The following is a 20,633-nucleotide window of genomic DNA, read 5'->3' on the forward strand; positions in this document are numbered from 1 at the left end:
GCCTTTCGGACAAGCGACCGCTTTACTGTACCATGCCTGGACATTAGTGTAACAAAGATTGAAAATGATTTAGGTGTTAGCAGTTTCAGTAGTCGTAGTCTTAATGAAAATTCACCAAATTAAACGTCAAAATTTTAATTTATCACTTTAACAAGCACTGCAAAATTATATTTGTTAAGGTAATTATAAAACGACTGTGTTGTCAAACAACCCAACACCAACAGCAGTTCCTTTTTTGGCTTGCCTTGGTTACTATTGTATAACATGCCTGTTATATGCATGTTTCCCCTTTATATATATCAGATTTTGATATATATTTTTCCTTTTTTTCTATATTCTGTTTTGTGCTAAGATGTTTTCTGTAGAGCTGTTACAATAAGCTGTTACACTTCAGTTACAATAATGCACATTGTGAAAAGCTCTAGAAATTAATAGAATTAAAGGCGGGGTGCATGATTTTTGATAAACACTTTGGAGAAGGGAGTTGGGCCAAGTACCAAAACACTTGTAGCCAATCCGCAGTAAGGTGCATCATGCACCCCGCCTTTAAATATTACTGGCAAAACAAGAAATATGTATATGACTGCATATATATATGTGACTGAATATTATGACTTTTATTAAGTTGTAATAAAAAATATGAAGTGCAAATTATGGTCTTAAATGTAATTGTGATAAATAAATAAAGTTTGCATAGTTTTTGACCTTAAATGGATAGTTCACCTTAAAATGAAAACTGAATGAATTTTTTTTCTGATGAACACAAAGAAAGATTTTGAGAAATGATGGTAAACACACAGCAGATAGTGAACATTGACTTCCATAGTAGGAAAAAATATTTTGGAAGTATTGTGATAAATGATGAAGAAAACATTTTGATAAATGATGGTAAGCACACAGTTGACAGTACCCATTAATTTTCATCATATTTTATATTCCTGCTATGGATGTTTTTTTATTCAATGCTTTGAAAGGAGATACAAAAAGGCATTTATAACTATGAGAATTACAAAACATGACTGAGATTTACATATAAAGACACTAAATTTACATTCGTCTTCTGTACATAGGCCTATTAAGTAAAAAAGATAATTGTAAAGAAACAAAATATACATAAAAAATAAACAGCATAGTAGGGGGATTTCACATTCCTAATTCAAAATCCTGTAATAAGGTACATAAATATCTTGATTTGGGACTTTTCATACTTTTTAACGTCTCCAAATATATTGCCAATTCCTCTTTAAAAACTACAAAACATGGAGGAGTTTTACAAAATTTACATTTGTGAATGTAAAATTAAACCAACAACAACAAATTATTTACAACATATGATATCTTTCTATTTTCAATTAACACGCCAAACTTTATAATTTCCCAAAATAAGATTACTGTAGTCTCACATGTAATCTTTGGTTAATCCAACAGAAGGCATCATTCCATAAAGCTTGTACTAAATTACACTGGAAAAAAAACAAATGTTCAACCGTTTCTATCTCCAAATTGCATAATTGGCATATATTTGAGTCTCCAACATTAAATCTTACTCTCAAAAATTCTTTTGCAGGGTAAATGTGATTCATAATTTTAAAATGAACCTCTTTACAGTTAGGGTTGACAGGAAAGGAAAGAAAATTTGTTCTCACTATAGACATTTCTTTTTTATCAAAATTAGGAAATATATAAGATCTCTTTACTGGTCATGGAAAACAGCATTGCAATAAACAATTTCTTAAAAATCTATTAGAACATTTTTTATAAGAAAAATTGACATTTTCTATCATAAGATCAGGTGTTTTGGGAATTATTGTGGTATATTTTGCTTGTTCCAATTAAACATTTGTAATGGAATGTTCTTAATAATTCTGTTGTATATTTTAGGTGAACAATTTATATTGTATTTACTGCAAAAATTTTCATAATTTAAAATATTCCCTGAGTTGTCCATAACATGGGTTAGTGACCATATGCCTTTCTTCCACCAATCATCAATGAAGATAGATTTTCTATTCACCAAAATACATTTGTAGGAATTTGAAACCAAAATGATGATTCATTATTTATGAAAGACTGTAACCACTTAAGTTTTATGACTCCATTCATAATATCAAAGTCGATTGTTTTAAGACCACCCTCTTCATAGTCTTTAATCATATAATTGTTACGAATATAGTGGCTTTTCCTTTTCCATGTGAAATCAAAATTTAGCTTGTTTATTGCCTTAATCTTTTTAGCAGACAATGCTAAAGAAAAACATGGATATATAAATCTGGAAAGATTTTTAACTTTCGTTAATAAAATCCTACCAAAGATCGTTATGTCTCTCTGCAACCAACTGTTCATAATTAATTTACATTTCTCTAAATTTTTTTCAATATTTAATATTTCTAAATTTTCTTTTTCCTTAGATAACCAAATCTCTAAGTATTTAATCTCCTTTTTTACTGGGATATTATATAGTGATGTATTAGGGTGATCATGGATGGCCATTAGCTCGCATTTAGACATATTCAACTGTAAGCCTGAAGCTTTGGAAAAAATCATTATAGATTGGACCTACTATGGAAGTAAATGGTCACTATCTGCTGTTTACCATCATTTCTCAAAATATATATTTTTATGTTCATCAGAAAAAAAGAAATTCATACAGGCTAAGAACAACATGAGGATGAGTAAATGATGACAGAATTTTCATTTTAAGGTGAACTATCCCTTAGGATGTGGTCTAGGACTACCTAAATTCATATGAGGCTAAGTATGATGTTGTTGGACTAGCATTATTCATGAGCTTCAATGACCTTTACAAGTTTTAATATGAAATTGCAAAAATTATACATTTCCCAGTCTCAGACTGCAATGTGCACAAATGCTTTTTCTTTTCATTCTCAGCAAATGCATCTTCATTGAGAAATTTGATGTTATGTAAAACCTGTCATTGCAAACATTTAAGTATGTTTTAATATGTTTTAAGTGACCAAAAAGTAATTTCTCCATTGATCTTTAGAAATGATCATTGGCTCTCTCTCTCTCTCTCATATTATTATAATAACTTGATGAATGATTCTCTTGCTGGGATTCATGCCTGTGATGACGTGTCTGCCTGCCTGGATCCGAATAAGCACGAAAGTGCACGAGCGCATCTCGCAGGACAATGGACGCAATGTGAACAGTACGAGACATTATATAGCTGTATCAATGCAGCTAGATGAATCTTACAAGCGTGGAACGATTGTGTGTGTGAATTTTGTTTCCTTGGGTCTTTTAACGCATTGAATGAGTAGCCTATATCTTCCTCTTTAGCACATCCGCAGGTTGCGATACGTGAACGACGATGGACACCCTCACAGCAAAGCTAAGGAAGTCATTTCACGTTTGTTTTTTTACATTTGACTTAGTCCTCGTTAGAGACGCTGTAATTATACAAAACGAGCTGGATTAAGTTAGTGTTTCTTGTGGAAACATTTCTAGTGGTTGCTAACGTGGTTCACGTTAGTGTGCTAAAAAACGGGTATACGCATTTTGTTTGTACTGAATAACATTTGTTGTCAGTTGTTTTTCGGAAGACAGATGTTTTCCAAAATCACTATTATGTATACTAAAGTTTAAATCAACCTGAATATTACGTTATTGCTCAACAGTGCATAACTGTTACTGGTTGCAAATGTTGTCGAATGGTTAGCGATTCCATCACTTGTGCTTCACTACGGTGGCTGATTTTTTATATAATAATGTAATTTTTCCAAATAATGCATTGACACATGTAGTTAGCGCATATTGCGTGCAGGGTGATGCTTTGGTATATGAAATTCTCCTTATTTTTGTTGTTAGAAGTCAAAATTAAATAGAGGAAGTGGTACTGCTTCAGTATTGCATGTTTAGATCAGACCTATGTCCTGTTGTCAGTCATTTCATTATAAAGAGTCATAAGAGATTACTCTGAATCTCATTTTGGCATTGCTTGTTGTTGTGGCTTTACACTGTCTTAACAGTGAAGTATAAGACACATAGATATAGTTTCAGGACTTCAATACACTTAAAATACAGAAACTTTGTATCTGTGACTACTTTAAGTACAGTAAACTTTGCTGCTGCTTGGACAAGTGTGAAACTTGAAATCTGCTGACTGCCATTGGGAAGACATTGCTCCACCATGCGCCTTTCTTCTTTCTTGGCTGTTTTTCGGCCTGCTCTGCCTCTCATCCTGGGACTTTCTTTGGGCTGTAGCCTCAGTCTTCTGATGGTCTCCTGGACGCAGGGGGAAACAGACGATGCTTGTGGAGATGAACTAGGCAATGGGAGACTTCCACATAGTGGTCATGTCAGGGATCACCAGGATGGCAGAGATGGAGATGGGAATGAGGACTTCCAGCCACGCATTGTACCCTATCACAAGGACCCCAACAAACCACATAAGAAAGTCCTCAGGTGAAACATCAGATATCAGTTCAGTTCGGGCCTCAGTTCCATTATGAGAAATATAAGGGTCACTTATGTATATAACAAATCTGCATTTACTGTTAAAATGTGCATGGGTTTATTTCTGTTTTCTTTTTTGCTACAGGACTCGCTACATTCACACAGAGCTGGGCATCCGAGAGCGTCTTCTGGTGGGCATCTTGACCTCACGTGCCACTCTGAATACGTTAGGTGTGGCAGTCAATAAAACCGTAGCTCACCGTTTTCACCGCACCTTCTTCTTCACTGGCCTTAGAAGTGCAAAAGCACCGCACGGCATGGTTGTTGTCGCTCATGGTGATGATCGGCCCGTCTGGCTAATGTATGAAACTATCCGGCACCTTCACCAACACCACGGCAATGAATACGACTGGTTTTACCTTGCGCAAGATGATACTTATACACAAGCTGAAAGGGTCATAGAGCTGGTTAACCATCTTAGTGCCGGACAGGACATGTACATGGGACGGGCGGAGGAGTTTATTGGGGGTGAAGAACGTGCCCGATATTGTCACGGAGGATACGGGTACCTGCTGTCGCGCAGCCTGCTGGCACGATTGCAACCTCATCTGGACTCCTGTAGAAACGATATCCTCAGTGTCAGGCCAGATGAGTGGCTTGGTCGTTGCATCATTGATTATTTGGGTCTGAGTTGTGTTGAGAAGCATCAGGAGATGAAATACTTACATTTTTGTTATTATAGTATGCACGTTACACTCATGTCGTTCCAAACATGTATGACTTTTTATTTCAACAGAAAATATGTTAGATCGTAACCTTAGTCCTCATTTAAATTAATTGCATGAAAAGATATTACATAAGACATACAACTTTGGAACAACAGTAGCATTTATCTAATTGCGAAAATAGAGCGTGAATTTAGCCCAATGCATTGTTTTTATACTAAGGATTATGATTATTGATATTGTGTTCTTTAAAAATGATGTAGGAGATGACTTACCGTTACTTTGAGCTGCAGAAGAATGTAGACCCCGAGCGTGAGGACAGTGCCCAGTTTAAAAATGCCTTCACTGTCCACCCGGTCTCTGAACCTGCCCTGATGTATCGCCTGCACAAACGCTACAGCCAGATTGAACTGGACTGGACATACGCACAGATACAACAGCTGCAGGTATGTTACCTAATAGCATAAGATAACTGCTAACTTCTAACCAGCCAGTGTCCAAATAATTATTACCTGTAGGCATAAAGAATATGTATAGACGTGCTGTCTTGTCCAGTTAAAGGCAATAAAGACTTTTTCTTTCCTTTTATTTACAGCTTCAGATCAGTAACATCAGTGAGCTCACTCCAGAGGGCAAAGCTGGAGCCACCTGGCCCATCGGAATCAACCAACCCTTCCGTCCCAAGACTCGCTTTGAGGTGATCAACTGGGAATACTTCACTGAAGAGCACATTTATTCATGTGCCGACAGTTCTCCAAAGTGTGAACTTCGAGGTGCCGACAGGGCAGATGTTAATTCGGTCTTGGAGACGGCGGTTGGGCGTCTGAACGAGCGCTATCAGCCGCAGTTGCGATTCCGGAAGCGGCGTTTGCTGAATGGGTACAGGCGCTTCGATCCCACACGAGGGATGGAATACGTCCTGGATTTGGCCCTGGAAGCCTTTACGCAGAAGGGTCACAGTCAGGTCATTGCCAAACGGGTGAGTCTGCTGAAGCCGCTCAGTGCTGTGGAGATCATTCCCATGCCATATGTAACGGAAGCGACAAGGGTACAGGTGATCCTCCCTGTGACGGCACACGATCAAGACTTTGTGGGAAACTTCCTCGACATGTATGTCATGAACGCTTTGGATAATCATGACAATGCTCTGCTCACCTTCTTGTTCGTGTACGACCCCTTTGACGCCCAGCGGGTCAGCCAGACAGACGTTTTTGCCGGCGTCAAAGCCATGATTGGCGAGGTTGAGAAACGTTACAGCGATGTTAAAATTCCTTGGATCAGTGTAAAGACTGAAGTTCCCTCACAGGTCAAGCTGATGGATATCATCTCTAAGAAGCATCCAGTAGACACTCTGTTCTTTCTAGCCAGTGTATGGACGGAGATCAATTCTGACTTTCTCAACCGTTGCCGTATGAATGCCATCAGCAATTGGCAGGTGTTCTTCCCGATCCACTTCCAAGAGTACAGTCCCGCTCTGGTCTATCGCGACCAGCAGCCGTCTGCCGCTTCATCGTTTGCATCCGAGACACTGCGCGATGGACACTTTGACCGTCACGTCTTCGAAGAAGCCTGCTTTTACAACGCAGATTATATGGCTGCCCGCACAAAGATGGCGGCAGACATCTTGGACAACGATGAGATGCTTGAAAGCATGGATGTGTATGAGATATTTGTGCGTTACTCGGGGTTGCACGTCTTTCGAGCCGTTGAGCCGGCACTCGTTCAAAAATATTTTCACAGGGAATGTAATCCAAGGTTTAGTGAGGATATCTATCACCGCTGTGTGCTTAGTAATCTAGAGGGGCTGGCCTCTCGATCTCACCTAGCAATGGCTTTGTTTGAACAAGAGCAGGCTAACAGCACATAAGAAGTGAGTATTATTGGAAGCATGCCTTAATTTGGCTTAAACTTCATGAATCTCATTTTGGTGGCCTTATGATACCTGGACTAACGATGAACCAAAATCTGCCTCACTGAAAAGGACCTACTGATGTTTTACCTTGATGTTGTGAATGTATCTGAACAGATCATCCAACGATGCAGTATTACTAGACACAAGACTTGTTACTCAAGATCCACATATAGTGGGACTTGCCCTTAGTTCATAAAGAAAAATAAATCAGAGGACTTTATTAACCAGAGCACATAATAATTCTATATAACTGTATTTGATTTGAAGTGGGTAATGAACTTAAATTACATTTAATTTACATGACTGCAGATGACCGAATGCAGGTAAAGAGCGTTAATAACCCATTATGCTTTTACTCTACAAAGATGACAGACAGAATTCAGGTGGTTAGCGAGAGTTATATTCTACTCAGCTTCAGAAATAACTTGAGCCATTTTTTCTTCAGATATATGATTGTACAACCTTTGAACAGAATGTGCTGAATATGTCCGGACTGAATAAACTAATCTGTGAAAGCTGATCACGAGTCATGACTGTGATGCACCCAGATGTTGAGCTGCTTTAAGTTAAAGGGACACTCCACTTTTTTGAAAATATTCTCCTTTTCCATCTCCCCTAGAGATAAACATTTGATTTTTACAGTTTTGGAACCCATTCAGCTGATCTCTGGGTCTGGAGCTACCACTTTTAGCATAGCTTAGCACAATCCATTGAATCTGATTAGACCATTAGCATCTCGCTAAAAAATAACCAAAGAGTTTCAATATTTTTCCTATTTAAAATGTGACTTTTCTGTAGTTACATCGTGTACTAAGACTGACGAAAAATAAAAGTTGCGATTTTCTAGGCGGATATGGCTAGGAACTATACTCTCATTCTGGTGCAATAATCAAGGACTTTGCTGCCATAACGATATTACGCATTGCCCTAAAGGTTACAAAGGGGATTATTTTCAGGCGCTGCTTAATATCATTGCTCCTGCTGCAGTCATGTTACAGCAGCAAAGTCACTGATTATTATGCTGGAATGAGAGTATAGTTCCTATATCTGCCTAGAAAATCACAACTTTTAATTTTCCATCGGTCTTAGTACACAATGTCACTACAGAAGATTCAAGATTTAAATAGGAAAATAACGAAACTCTTTGGTTATTTTTTTGCGTGATGCTAATGGTCTAATCAGATTCAATGGATTATGCTAAGCTATGCTAAAAGTGCTAGCGCCAGACCCGGAGATCAGCTGAATGGATTCCAAAACTGTTTAACTCTAGGGGAGCTGGAAAATGAGCATATTTTCTAAAAAAGTGGAGTGTCCCTTTAAACGAAAATGGCTTAACAGTTGTCATACTTACCTCAGTCACCATTTATTACTTGGATTACTTTCCTATTATCCTACTATTTGTTTTTGTGAGAACACAAGAAAAGGAAATTCAGAAGAACGTTGCTGCTCCTTTTCCCCATTTTATATTCAATGGATGAAAAAAATCATTCTGGTCTTAGGTTCCATACTGATTATACTGATATGCCTTCAGGTGTAGCGGAACCTATAGCTTTTGTCTGCTGAAAAATTCAAATGGTTTCCATTAAAATACCCATAGGAACCATTAGCTTTTACCATTAAAACCACTTCACCGTAGTGTGTTTTGGGCCATATTCCATTAGAACCAATAAAATTCCCAATAAAACCATTAGAATTAATGGTTTTATTGTTTTTTTTTCAGCAGGGTGGTCATTGCACACAAATTTAGGGCTTAAAGACATAGCTGCTTGATTTTCATTCCCTGACCAAGGACTGAGAGACGAGTCACAGACATGGCACCCGTATGAATCAAAACTATATTAATCAAAGAAACTATATGTTAAAATCAAGGTACTTAAGAAAAGACAGTATGCTTTATTCTGCGTTCCAGGCATTTTGAAATGTTACCTTATTTGTTCCTTAAAATTACATGAACTCCATACTGTTTACCGCAAGAAAATTAATTGTTGTAGTCCTGAAGGCCTAATTTTTTGTTTGCACCATAATACTTAACTCTGTGTAGTCTCAGCCTCAGACGTCATGCCCACAGACTGTTGACTGTTGTTCAGTATGGAAGGTCTGGCTTTGCGAGACTAAACTCTGTGTAACTGGAACCTATTGTACACAAACATGGACAATTACACTGCTTCAAATATTTGGTTAGTATATTTATTGGTTCTTCCTAACCCCAAAATAGCTGGAAGAAATCTGAAAAAAGACAAACCAAAGCTCAGGTCTTAGGGGGTTAATACAAAAGGCATTAAAGATTCCTTTACAAAAGGTGTCTGTACTCTTGTTACAGATTGAAGGAAATGAGCACATAACTAGCTTGGACTGGCTCACCGAAATCTGTTAAATCACATCTGGAGCGCTGCTTCATTCTCCCCTTCTATGGGCTCTTTTGTAGTTTGGCTGAAATTCAATACCCACACTGTACTGTACGTTCAGAAGGGGTAGGGAGATAAAACATGAATCTGGGTTTATATAAAGTCTTGCGTTCCAGAGTAGGTCGAAACGTAGGTTAATACAGTAAATTTTCCCAGTCACTGTCTCTCTATGTATGAAAGAATTTCTCACCAAACTTCTTTCCACCCTCCTACTTCATTTAAGAGTACAGAGGGGGTTCCTGTGGACTTTGCCAGGTCAACAGTGGAGAGGGAGTGAAAGGTTCTTTTGAAATGAAACGTGTAGCCTGCTACTGGATGGAAAATGTTGTGGTGTTGCTCATTCGTAAGTTAGAGTTTCTTTTAAACGAAGAAATGAAAATACTTATTTGTTACCCAGTCCGTGAAAACCCAGCTAAAGTCATTTTTTGTGATTTACTGCTTTCTACATAAAATCATCCTACATGATGTAAAGAATCTTCTGTGAAAAATAATGTTGATATCTTTATCATTGATTAAAATCAATGTAAAAATCAACTGATTTGAAACTAAGATTATGAGACTTCAGATTGGATTTCACAGACAGGGTCACATTTTGGGGCTACTGTTTTCAATATTTTACTATGTTCTTACCTAAACCCAGACAAATTAACACATGCCCATCTTTACTCAATGTGTGCACGCAACCCCTGCACAGCGCACCGTGAATGTGTTAGCAATTAGCTTAGCCCCATTCATTCCTTAGGATTCAAACAGGGATGAATTTAGAAGCCACCAAAGACTTCCATGTTTTCCATACTACTCGTGTAACTACTCGTGTCTTTAAATAGGGAAAACATGGAAGTGTTTGGTGGCTTCTAAATTCATCCCTGTTTGGATCCTAAGGAATGAATGGGGCTAGGCTAAATGCTAACACATTCACAACGCACTGTACACAAAGATTAAGTGCTTGCATTGAAAAAAGCTAGGTATGTATTAATTTGTCTGAGGTAAAAACCTAGTAAAATATTGAAAAACTGTGGTGTTTTCCTTTCCTTTATCTCTAAAATAAACTCCCAACACATTTTTAGTATGGTGTTCCATTTACAAACTTTGGCAAGCGCTTGTTTATTTACATCCTCGCTGTCCAACACACATACTTCTAAAGTCTCTCTTTTGGTGAAAGTAGATCAAGGTGAGACAACAAACTTGTAGTACAGATACTTGTGAGAAAAACAAAATTACATAGTGGATCATCAAAACCTACAGTACATGTAAAGATGTCTGCTGGCACTATTTCTGTGAACAAATCTATGAGACTGACACTATAACCAAAATAAAATGGTTGTAATAAAAGTTTAAAGCCTTGAATATATAAATACACTTCAATCAACAGTGATCCCATGCTAATGATGTGCAGTTTTTTGTTTTTGCCTTCACTGTTTGGGGAAGATTTGTCCTTTAAAAGCACTAGATGGCAGTGTGATTCTGTGTCGCAAAGGCTATAGTGGCTGACCAAAAGATTATGTGAGAGTGGGTAACAATAAACCCCTTACCAAACAGCGGTAAGTCAGAGCACAGCTGCCGGCTCGAACAGCAAGAGACTACATTACACAACAAAAATCTTCAGTTGCTAACACAAAACCACAAGAAGATGTCATAATGAACGTTACATTGTTACAACTCAAGTAATAAAATGGCTGACAATATACATGTAGTACCCACAAGATTCAATGGGAGGTGCTCTTGTTGCAAACAGCCTTGGTAGCAGTCTGTAAAAATCCTTGGTGTGCTTCTTTAATCCACATATTAAATTGCAAGATCTTTAAAAAAAGACAAATCAAAAAACAACATACTATAATGGACACATTAGGTTATAATGTAGCGGCTGTGACCTGACCCCATCACTGAGGGTCACAAACTAAACATCAGTGCTCTTCTGATCCAGTCCCAAGCGATCAGAAGGTTTCTCATGTCCTTTTATGAAAGTATAAAAATGTGTCCATGCAGCATGCATAGGTGTACAAAAAGGCAGGAAACACCTAATAACTGACCTGGACAAGCAGAATCAACACTCAGAATGTGATCATAAAATGAGTCTATAATCCAGTAGAAATGTATCTAACGTTAACACATTTAAACATGGTTTCCCATTTTTATATCCTTCATTTGTCAAGTTACAAATAATTAGCATGGAAAGCTTTCAAAGCACTCAATGACAATCCATGATGTAGTGCAAAGACTCTAAGAGTCATAAAGCAAAAAGTCCTTCATCTAAGTCTGAACACTGTTTTCAGTCATTTAGACCTTTGGTAAAACATCAAATATGAATTACTAATACGACCCTTTAAATAAAGTGAAGGTTCGCTTGTGAGAAAAATGCCCACGTGATGCTATTTTACACAGCACTATTAAAATAGATCAAAATAATAAAGGATTTACAGAAAATTTGATGTGCACATAGGCATGGGCCGGTTACCGTTTTCAAGGTATAAGCTGGGTTTACACAAAATTAAGTTAAATAATTAAGTCATGTAATTGATTTGATGTTTCCATTTAATATTATTAATATTACTACATTTACATTTTATAATTTTCATATTCTTTTGAAAGAATATTATAATTTAAGGCCTTATTTTTGCATGGCATACGTGATGTATGTTGCTTAAAATAAAATGTATGTTGTTGTTTGTATATGCAGACATTTGGAAATAACACATTTTAGTGTTGCAATGGCAATACCGTAACACCGTGAAACCGTGGTATTTTTGCTTTAGGTTATCATACCGCCAAAATCTCATACCGGCCCATGCCTAATAAAGGTTTTGGTTACGAAAAAGGAAATATGTCTGAAACTATCCAAATCATATTTCTGAATAAAGGGATAGTTTACCCAAAAATGAAAATTCTGTCATGATTTACTCGTCCTCATGTTTTTCCGAATCTGTATGAATTTATTTTTCTGATGAACACAAAAGAAGATACCCTGACAAATGACGGCAAGCACACAGCTGACTGCAACCATTGACTTCCATAGTAGGAAAAAATATATTATAGAGGTATTGTGATAAATGATGAAGAAGATATTTTGATAAATGATGGTAAGCACACAGTTTGAATTCCATCCTATTTGTTTTTCCTACTATGGAAGTCGATGTTTACAATCAGCTGTGTGCTCACCATCATTTATCAAAATATCTTCTTTTGTGTTTATCAGAAAAAAGAAATTCATACAGGGTTATAAAAATATGATGATGAGAAATGTTTTAATTTTTGGGTTAACTATCCTCTTAATTTACTTGAATGGCCCACTTTCTTTATATCTTTTCTTCAGATACAAGGTTTTCAAAAAAGTGACATATCAGATCCTTCCGCATGCTTTTAAATACGTTGAAACAGCATCCTTCAATGTTTATGTACAATTAAATGAATGCAGCCTAATGTCAATAGCTGTAGCAGGGACAGCAGAGTGTAAAATACCCTGTAGTTGGTTTAGTCAATACTGAAATATTGGTTTTTAAAAGCTGCCTTCATCAAAGTACTTCATAAATACACTTCTTAAAAAGGGCAGAAAATAAAGTTGTGCTCAAGATCCAATAAGGAAATGGATTAACAAAATAATTTTTTGCTTAACCCAATAAATTATATAAAAATGGGCTGAACGAGACATGATTAATACATTAGTCAGAACACAATGTTTATCTCTGCAAAACCGTGTTTGAGTGGATGATCGATAGGTGAATCGAAACAGGTTGGTTCCACAATCTATGCGGATAAAGTCCACTCAAGTCATTAAGTTCAAAATGCTGGTGAAAGTAATACGTATTAAAAACTAGAAATAGTGTATTGTGAGATGATTTCATCCAGCACGGAAGATACAGTACTGTACCATGGTTGGCTGAAATGTCCATACAATGGAGCTGTATTGGTTGTTGGCGATGTGACTGGATGCGATCCAGAATGGTAGATTGTAGGTCATGTGACAACAATGACTGAACACGTACACAAACTCTCACATACTGAAGAGCAACGCAAGGGACCTCCACATGGAGCAAACGTTGTCCCAGGTGAACACCGTGCCTAATTGTGAGGAGTTTAGGTGTTCCTCATTGCCAAGGCTTGTTCCAGCTCCTGTCTCCTCTGCTGAATCTTTGAAGAAATGAGGAGGACGATGAGCCAGTAATTTAACCAGTGCACAATGCAGGTAGATGTACATTTTATTAGCACATGCATTTTTGGAAATCAAACTAATGCTAGCACCATGCTTTACCAGCTGAGCTACAGGAAAGTTTAGCTATACATCCTTACAAAACAACATGTTGTAACATCGTGTTTTATAGTTAACACTATCAATAATGCATATTTTTTATATTTTTACCTTGCAATAGAAGTAACGACTGACAGCCTCCTGAGACCACGGCTCATGATAAAACTCTGCTCTTCTCTCCTCCTCTGGGTTTCCAACAACATCTGTCATAATCTGCAAGCAATGCAAAAGGTAAAAGCAGTAAGAAACCAGGGCTTGATGTAATGCATGAATAAGAACATCAACATTTTCCAAAAAATTAATTCTCATGTAAAGCTGTTGAATGCATTGTTATAAAATCGATTTTTAACATTTTTAAATAAATCCGACTGAAAACTTTTAAATTAAAAGTTTGAAGTTGCTGCCCCACTATAAGCATCAAAAAAATAAATAAAAAAATAAAAAATTTGCAATGTTTCGAAAGCACTACACTATTTACCAGTGGCAGCCGGTGACTTCTTTTTCGAGGGCGCTCGATGCGACGTTCGTCACAACATGTATGTAGCCCGTCATGTGTGTGGTTCCTTATTTCAAAATATGTGTTCTGCGCGTCGAGAGATCCTGTGTGCATCACGCGTCTCGCCAAAATAAGCGCCCGCCGCAGACGCGCCCAAAGGGTCCATGACGAAAGAGACGCTCGCGTTTGCCAGATACTCGCTTAATCTCATGTGTAATCAGAGTTTACTGTTAAAGGTGCAGTGTGTAATTTTTAGAAGGATCTTTTGACAGAAATGCAATATAATATACAAAACTATATTATCATGGGTGTATAAAGACCTTTTTATAATGAATCGTTATGTTTTTCTTACCTTAGAATGACATGTATTATCTACATGCACAAGGGTCCCCTTACATGCAGGTCGCCATTTTGTGCCACCACGTTTCTACAGAAGCCCTTGATGGGGTATAACATTTTTGTCTCCAACGATGACATGTTTTTCCGGTGGCGGCTACTGTAGCTTCTCTATGCTTTTCGAAAGCGAGGGATGAGCACAGTTGGCTGAGCCGTTGGTTGCAATTCGTAACCTCACCACTAGATGCCGCTAAAATTTACACACTGCACCTTTAAAGGAATATTCTATGTTCTTAAAAGAAAAATCCAGATAATTTACTCACCACCATGTCATCCAAAATGTTGATGTCTTTCTTTGTTCAGTCGAGAAGAAATTATGTTTTTTGAGGAAAACATTGCAGGATTTTTCTCATTTTAAAAGACTTTAATAGAGCCCAACATTTAATTTAACTCAACACGTAACAGTTTTTTTCAATGGAGTTTCAAAGGACAACAAACAATACCAAAAGAGGAATAAGGGTCCCATCTAGCAAAACGATTGTCATTTTTGACAAGAAAAATATACACCTTCAAACCACAACTTCTCGTCTAGATCCGGTCCATCGCGACCTAACGCAAATATGTAGTGACGTAGGGAGGTCACGTGTTACATATATAAAACGCACATTTGCGGAGCATTGTAAACAATAAACTGACACAAAGACATTAATTAGTATCAGTTGAAATACAACAACGTCGGAACGGTCCTCTTTCAACACACTTGTAAACATTGGGGTGGAGTTTCGCGTTCGTCTTCTGTGACCTCTTGACGTCATGACGTATTGCGTGGGGTCACGCTGGCGCATCACGACCAGATCTCGACAAGAAGTTGTGCTTTAAAAGTGTATATTTGTCTAGAATCGTTTTGCTAGATAAGACCCTTATGCCTCGTTTGGAATTGTTTATAGTCCTTTGAAACCCTGTCGAAAAAAACTGTTAAGTGTTGAGTTAAGTGTTAATTGTTGGTGTCTATTAAAGTCCATTAAAATGAGAAAAATCCTGCAATGTTTTCCTCAAAAAACATAATTTCTTCTCGACTGAACAAAGAAAGACATCAACATTTTGGATGACATGGTGGTGAGTAAATTATCTGGATTTTTCTTTTAAGAAAATGGAATGGTTTTGACGCGTGTGCAGCAGATACCTACCTTGACAAAACACGCGATGCACATGGCTCACATGACGCAACAAACACATATTTTAAAAACACACGCAACACACATAACACTCTGAACACATATTTTGAATTTGCGCCCCTCGGATGAGCAGTCACGAGCCGCCACTGCTATTTACATTTTGGGAAATCAACCTACGAATGGCTTACTTGTATCTGCCTTAACATATTAAACTGAAACACAGTCTAGATATAGTCATAAAACAGACAATAGAAAAAAATGATGAAAGTTAGTACAGACTTTCAGATCTCTGCTCTGGGATTTGAGCCAGTCCTGGATGTAGCCTTTGGGATCTCTGGAGAAGCTGAGCATGAAATCTCTCTGGATCTTCAGCTGATTTATGGACTCTATAGTCTCGTGGATCTGGAGGTCATTTAGAATCACATTAAAACATATGGCATGAATTTATAGACATGGTAGCACAGCAAAAACCATTAAATCCGAATAATTGTCACATTCATATGGTCAGTGTAACTATAATGAATGTACACACTGTTATGCAAGACTCTCCCTAACCTTGTTATCCAGTGAGGCAATCTCTTGCTGATTGGCTGTGGAGAGCAGGAAGCTGCTCATTTGAGCTTTAAGGGGATCCTCCACCTCTACATCAATGTCATAGCATGCCGTTTTCTTTTGATCATTAGGGTCAACGCTGTACACACAAACAGAAAATAACCTTAATAAGAATGCTGTTTTTTATCCTTATAAGATTAGAGTATAGTGAAATAGTAACAAGTCATGTCAGTAAGGAATTGAAACAAAATACTCCCGATTACCTAAAGATCTACTTCAAACTACCAAAATAACAAAAAAATACCCTTGAATGTACAGAAAGGCACACAGGTAAAAACAAACAAACCTAATGATGTGGTTGATGACTATAGGGTCGGGGGGCAGTAGAAGATTGGTGAGGCGCTGTGGGATTTCAGAGAACTTCAGACGTGGACAGTCAAAGATCTGCGGGAGGATGAGACCTTTAGCACTTATAAACACAAAGTTCTTTGGTGATGAAATAAAATGTTATACTTTTACAGGTATTTAAGCATACTGTACCTGCTGGAAATACTTATCACAGTTGATGTACTCTTTATCATGGGAGTCCTGCAGTTTGTTGGTTTTAACATACTGCCAGAGTGCTTGAATAATACTAGAGCGAGTCTGTGTGTGAATACCCAGAAGACGAGCCAGTCTCGGATCCAGTTTAAACTGAGGCGGCTGCAGACGGGGCACATACATCTCAGTTATTTCAGTTTCTGCTGTTCAGTCACCATGTTATAAGCATTTCAGACTAATGAGACATGGTTAAAAATGCATACAGGAACTCTAAAATGTCTGAAACGCAAGAAGCATTTGACACACAAGCTTGGATCTTGAAGTACTTGTAAAAATTTGTTTTAAAACATAATCAAACAATAACATAAAATTTTGTACTTAGTCATCATCAATCGCAATAACAACCTGCTGCCTGCAAATTACAGGGTTATTTACTTCTTAAGTAAGGTAAGGAACTGATTTAAAATATTGATTTAAAATATTTTATTTGCTCATTTTTAACGAATGAAGACCTTCCGCAAGGAAAACCCATTTATTTTCAGTTTTAAGATAAGACAAGTTGTTAAATTGTCACAAATATTTATATATGTACTTTTTGTATAAATGTGTACAAACATTTGACAAACAATATCAAAATGATTTGCAGCCGTGTGTCATTGTTTTAGGAGGTGGAATGTCATAACTGCCCAATCAGAATCAAGCATTTTAGAGTGTTGTGTAATACAGTAGATATTAAAGGGATAGTTCACTCAAAAATGAAAATTCTGTCATCATTTACTAACTCTGATGTGTTTACAAACCTTTATAATGTCTTTATAAAGACGAACACAAAGGAAGATATTTTTATATTTTTAGATAAATGTTTGTAACCAAACCAATTGGAAGCCCCATCGACTTCCATAGTATTATTTTTTCCTACTTTGAAATCAATGGGGCTTCTGATTGGTTTGTTTACAAACATTCCTCAAATTATTTTCCTTTTGTTAATCAGAACAAAGACATTTATAAAGGTTTATAACAGTGGCGGCCGGTGACTTCTTTTTGCGTGGGCGCTCGATGCGAAGTTCGTCATGTATGTAGCCCGTCATGTGTGCGGTTTGTAATTTCAAAATATGTGTTCTGTGCGTCGAGTGATCCTATGTGCATGACGTGTCTTGTCAAAATAAGTGCCTGCTGCAGACGCATCTAGAGGTTTATGATAAAAGAGATGCTCGCGTTTGCCAGATACTCGCAAAACCTCATGCATAATCAGAGTTTTCTGTTAAAGGAATAGTCTACTCATTTTCAATATTAAACTGTGTTATTGCCTTGGCTCGGAAGAGTTGGTGCATCCCTCTGTCGTCTGTGTGCGTGCGCGTGGGCGCTGGAGCGTGCTGCGACGCTTCGATAGCATTTAGCTTAGCCCCATTCATTCAATGGTACCATTTAGAGATAAAGTTAGAAGTGACCAAACACATCAACGTTTTTCCTATTTAAGACGAGTAGTTATACGAGCAAGTTTGGTGGTACAAAATAAGACGTAGCGCTTTTGTAAGCGGATTTAGAAGAGGAGCTGTATTTTGTGGCGTGGTAGCACTTTTGGGAGTACTTCGACTCGGCGCACTAACACCCTCCCTCTCCCATTATGAGAGTGAGAAGGGGAGCGGACTTTTCAGGCGAGTTGAAGTACTCCCAAAAGTACTATTACGCCATAAAATATAGTTCCTCTTTTATATCCGCTTAGAAAAGCGCTACGTTTTGTTTTGTACCACCAAACTTGCTCGTATAACTACTCGTCTTAAATAGGAAAAAAGTTGATGTGTTTGGTCACTTCTGGCTTTGTCTCTGGGTGGTATCATTGAATGAATGGGGCTAGGCTGGATGCTGTCGGGGCGTCGCGGCGCGCTCCGGCGCTTGCGTGCGCGCACACAGATGGTGGAGGGATGTTTCAACAATTATTAGTTAATTTAATAAAATATTTTAATATTGAAAATGAGTAGACTATTCCTTTAAGGGAGTGTCTTGCGTGTATTTTATGAACGTGAGCACCTCTTTTATCATAAACGGTTTTGACGCATGTGGAGAAGGCACTTATTTTGACAAAACACGTGATGCACATGGTTTACATGACGCAACAAACGCATATTTTGAAAACGCAAGCAACACACATGTCACTTCGAACACATATTTTGAATTTGCGCCCCTTGGATGAGCAGTCACGAGCCGCCACTGGTTTATAACAACATGAGAGTTAGCAAATGAAAGTAAATGACATATTTTTCATTTTTTGGTGACCTATCCTTTTAAACCCACTTTACTAGATGCATAATCTCATCTTTACCTGGTAATCCAGCATTAACAGCAGAGTACAGCGCACATTCACATCACCAGGCCTCTTTACTTGGAAACCGTCTGTCTCCTGGGTGTTTTGGGTTCGATGCCACTGAATGAATGAAGAGAGAGATTAGCATTCATACCTACAATAACATACAAAAGCAACACTTCAAAAAGCACTTCAAATTTAAGACCAGACTTTAACTATGTAACAGTAACATTAACTTCATACAATTATTATTAATAAAGTGCTGTACAACTGTATATTCATTTCAGTACTATATTTTACCAATAATTAATTTATATTAATCCATTAAATATTAATTTTGTTACTGTGGTAAGTTGCTGTTATGAATTAATAGTTTTATCATCATTAGAACAAATGATTTCAAACACCAACCTCAACCAAATGGTTATCAGGGCCGTAAAGGTCTTTGTCCAGCTCTATCACCAGACTTTTAAAGAATGAGGAGAACTTCCTCTTCATCTTTCCTGGCTGTGAATAAAAATGATGAGTAGTGTTTTCCTATAATCAGCATGTATTACTGACCAAACATAACTATCTTGTTTCAAGTGAAAAGACATGGTGGTAAAGCAAGAATCTTGTTTGCACCACATCATAAACGTTCCTTGTAGATTTTCCAAAGAAGGGAATGACTTCTGAATGTTCAAATTAAATGTGGTACACTGGTGGATGATTTGCTATGCAGGACAACATTCCACACAGTCCCAGAACTGCAAGATTGCTTAAAACAATCATCAATAAGTACTAGTTTCATTTTTTGGGCATGGAAAATACACGCCTCAAATGTATTAGTTAAACCAGTCATGGTTAGATGATGAGCCAAGAGGTTGAATTTATGCTACACATTGCATATAAAGACCCGCACTTTAGTTTCTATTCCTAACAATAAGCACAGTATTTATTTAAAAACTCCTTATGTGTATATAAATCAACATTTAAAAATACTTTTAAGTTGTGCCCAATTACAGAAATCATTTGAATACTTATTCTACAGTGCTTCTACTAATTTGGTTTGAAACGAAACATTTTGTAGACATACTGGACAGCAAAGTGTTGCATTGTCAACTCAAATAACATTTTTGTTTTTCTCGTTTGAAGAACACAAGCATTCACTAGATATTTGGGAATGAATGCAACTTTTGCTAAATGTTTTTTTGGCACAATGTTTAGTACTACCACAGATTTGTCTCTTGTCCTTCACTTTGTTGTCAAGCCTTTTCAGTAATGGCCTTAAAATGAAAGGCAAACAGAAAGGCAGAAATGTGAAGCTTGTATTTTATAGTTTCATAGTTTTTCTTTAAAGTTTCGTAATAACTTTTCTTGGACTGACTCTTTGGTTACTTTATGAATGGTTATTTCATGGTCTTTTCCTGGTATCCTTGAGCAGATGCCAAGCAAACATAACCAAGTTTACTTTTTTAAAGTTTTACTTTTTTAACTTTTTGTTGAAATATTTCATAGAATTTGGTTGTTAAGTTATCTATCATACCAAGCT

At 37.2% G+C, this 20,633-nt stretch overlaps 2 protein-coding genes across 4 annotated transcripts in view; one reads left to right on the forward strand and one right to left on the reverse strand.

Annotated features, from left to right (window-relative positions):
• Positions 1–3,078: 3,078 nt before the first annotated feature.
• On the forward strand, positions 3,079–7,573 carry chpf2 (chondroitin polymerizing factor 2). The gene is made up of 4 exons (XM_073859153.1): positions 3,079–4,425; positions 4,562–5,124; positions 5,403–5,587; positions 5,737–7,573. The coding sequence occupies exons 1-4, from the start codon at positions 4,151–4,153 to the stop codon at positions 7,006–7,008; spliced, it is 2,295 nt and encodes a 764-aa protein (XP_073715254.1). The 5' UTR covers positions 3,079–4,150; the 3' UTR covers positions 7,009–7,573.
• Positions 7,574–10,518: 2,945 nt separating this feature from the next.
• The window catches only part of smarcd3b (SWI/SNF related BAF chromatin remodeling complex subunit D3b), a 43,033-nt gene continuing 32,918 nt past the window's right edge, over positions 10,519–20,633 (reverse strand). For all 3 annotated transcript variants that reach the window (XM_055207488.2, XM_055207477.2, XM_055207497.2), the window contains 8 exons: positions 19,514–19,609; positions 19,121–19,222; positions 16,801–16,962; positions 16,607–16,704; positions 16,264–16,399; positions 15,988–16,110; positions 13,813–13,914; positions 10,519–13,583 (listed from right to left, as the gene is read on the reverse strand). In XM_055207488.2, the coding sequence (XP_055063463.1) occupies positions 13,530–13,583; positions 13,813–13,914; positions 15,988–16,110; positions 16,264–16,399; positions 16,607–16,704; positions 16,801–16,962; positions 19,121–19,222; positions 19,514–19,609 (873 nt within the window). In that variant the 3' untranslated portion in view covers positions 10,519–13,529. The remainder of the gene's footprint in view (positions 13,584–13,812; positions 13,915–15,987; positions 16,111–16,263; positions 16,400–16,606; positions 16,705–16,800; positions 16,963–19,120; positions 19,223–19,513; positions 19,610–20,633) is intronic.

This window comes from Misgurnus anguillicaudatus, chromosome 21 (genome assembly GCF_027580225.2).
Source record: "Misgurnus anguillicaudatus chromosome 21, ASM2758022v2, whole genome shotgun sequence".
In the NCBI taxonomy this organism is placed as follows: domain Eukaryota; kingdom Metazoa; phylum Chordata; class Actinopteri; order Cypriniformes; family Cobitidae; genus Misgurnus; species Misgurnus anguillicaudatus.

What these genes read in the sequence shown, in the direction of transcription:
- chpf2 (XM_073859153.1), top strand. Translation starts at nt 4,151, where the DNA reads ATGCGCCTTTCTTCTTTCTTGGCTGTTTTTCGGCCTGCTCTGCCTCTC. An exon ending in CCACATAAGAAAGTCCTCAG is followed by an intron (nt 4,426 to 4,561) that starts GTGAAACATCAG and finishes TTTTTGCTACAG; the next exon opens with GACTCGCTACATTCACACAG. An exon ending in GAGTTGTGTTGAGAAGCATC is followed by an intron (nt 5,125 to 5,402) that starts AGGAGATGAAAT and finishes TAAAAATGATGT; the next exon opens with AGGAGATGACTTACCGTTAC.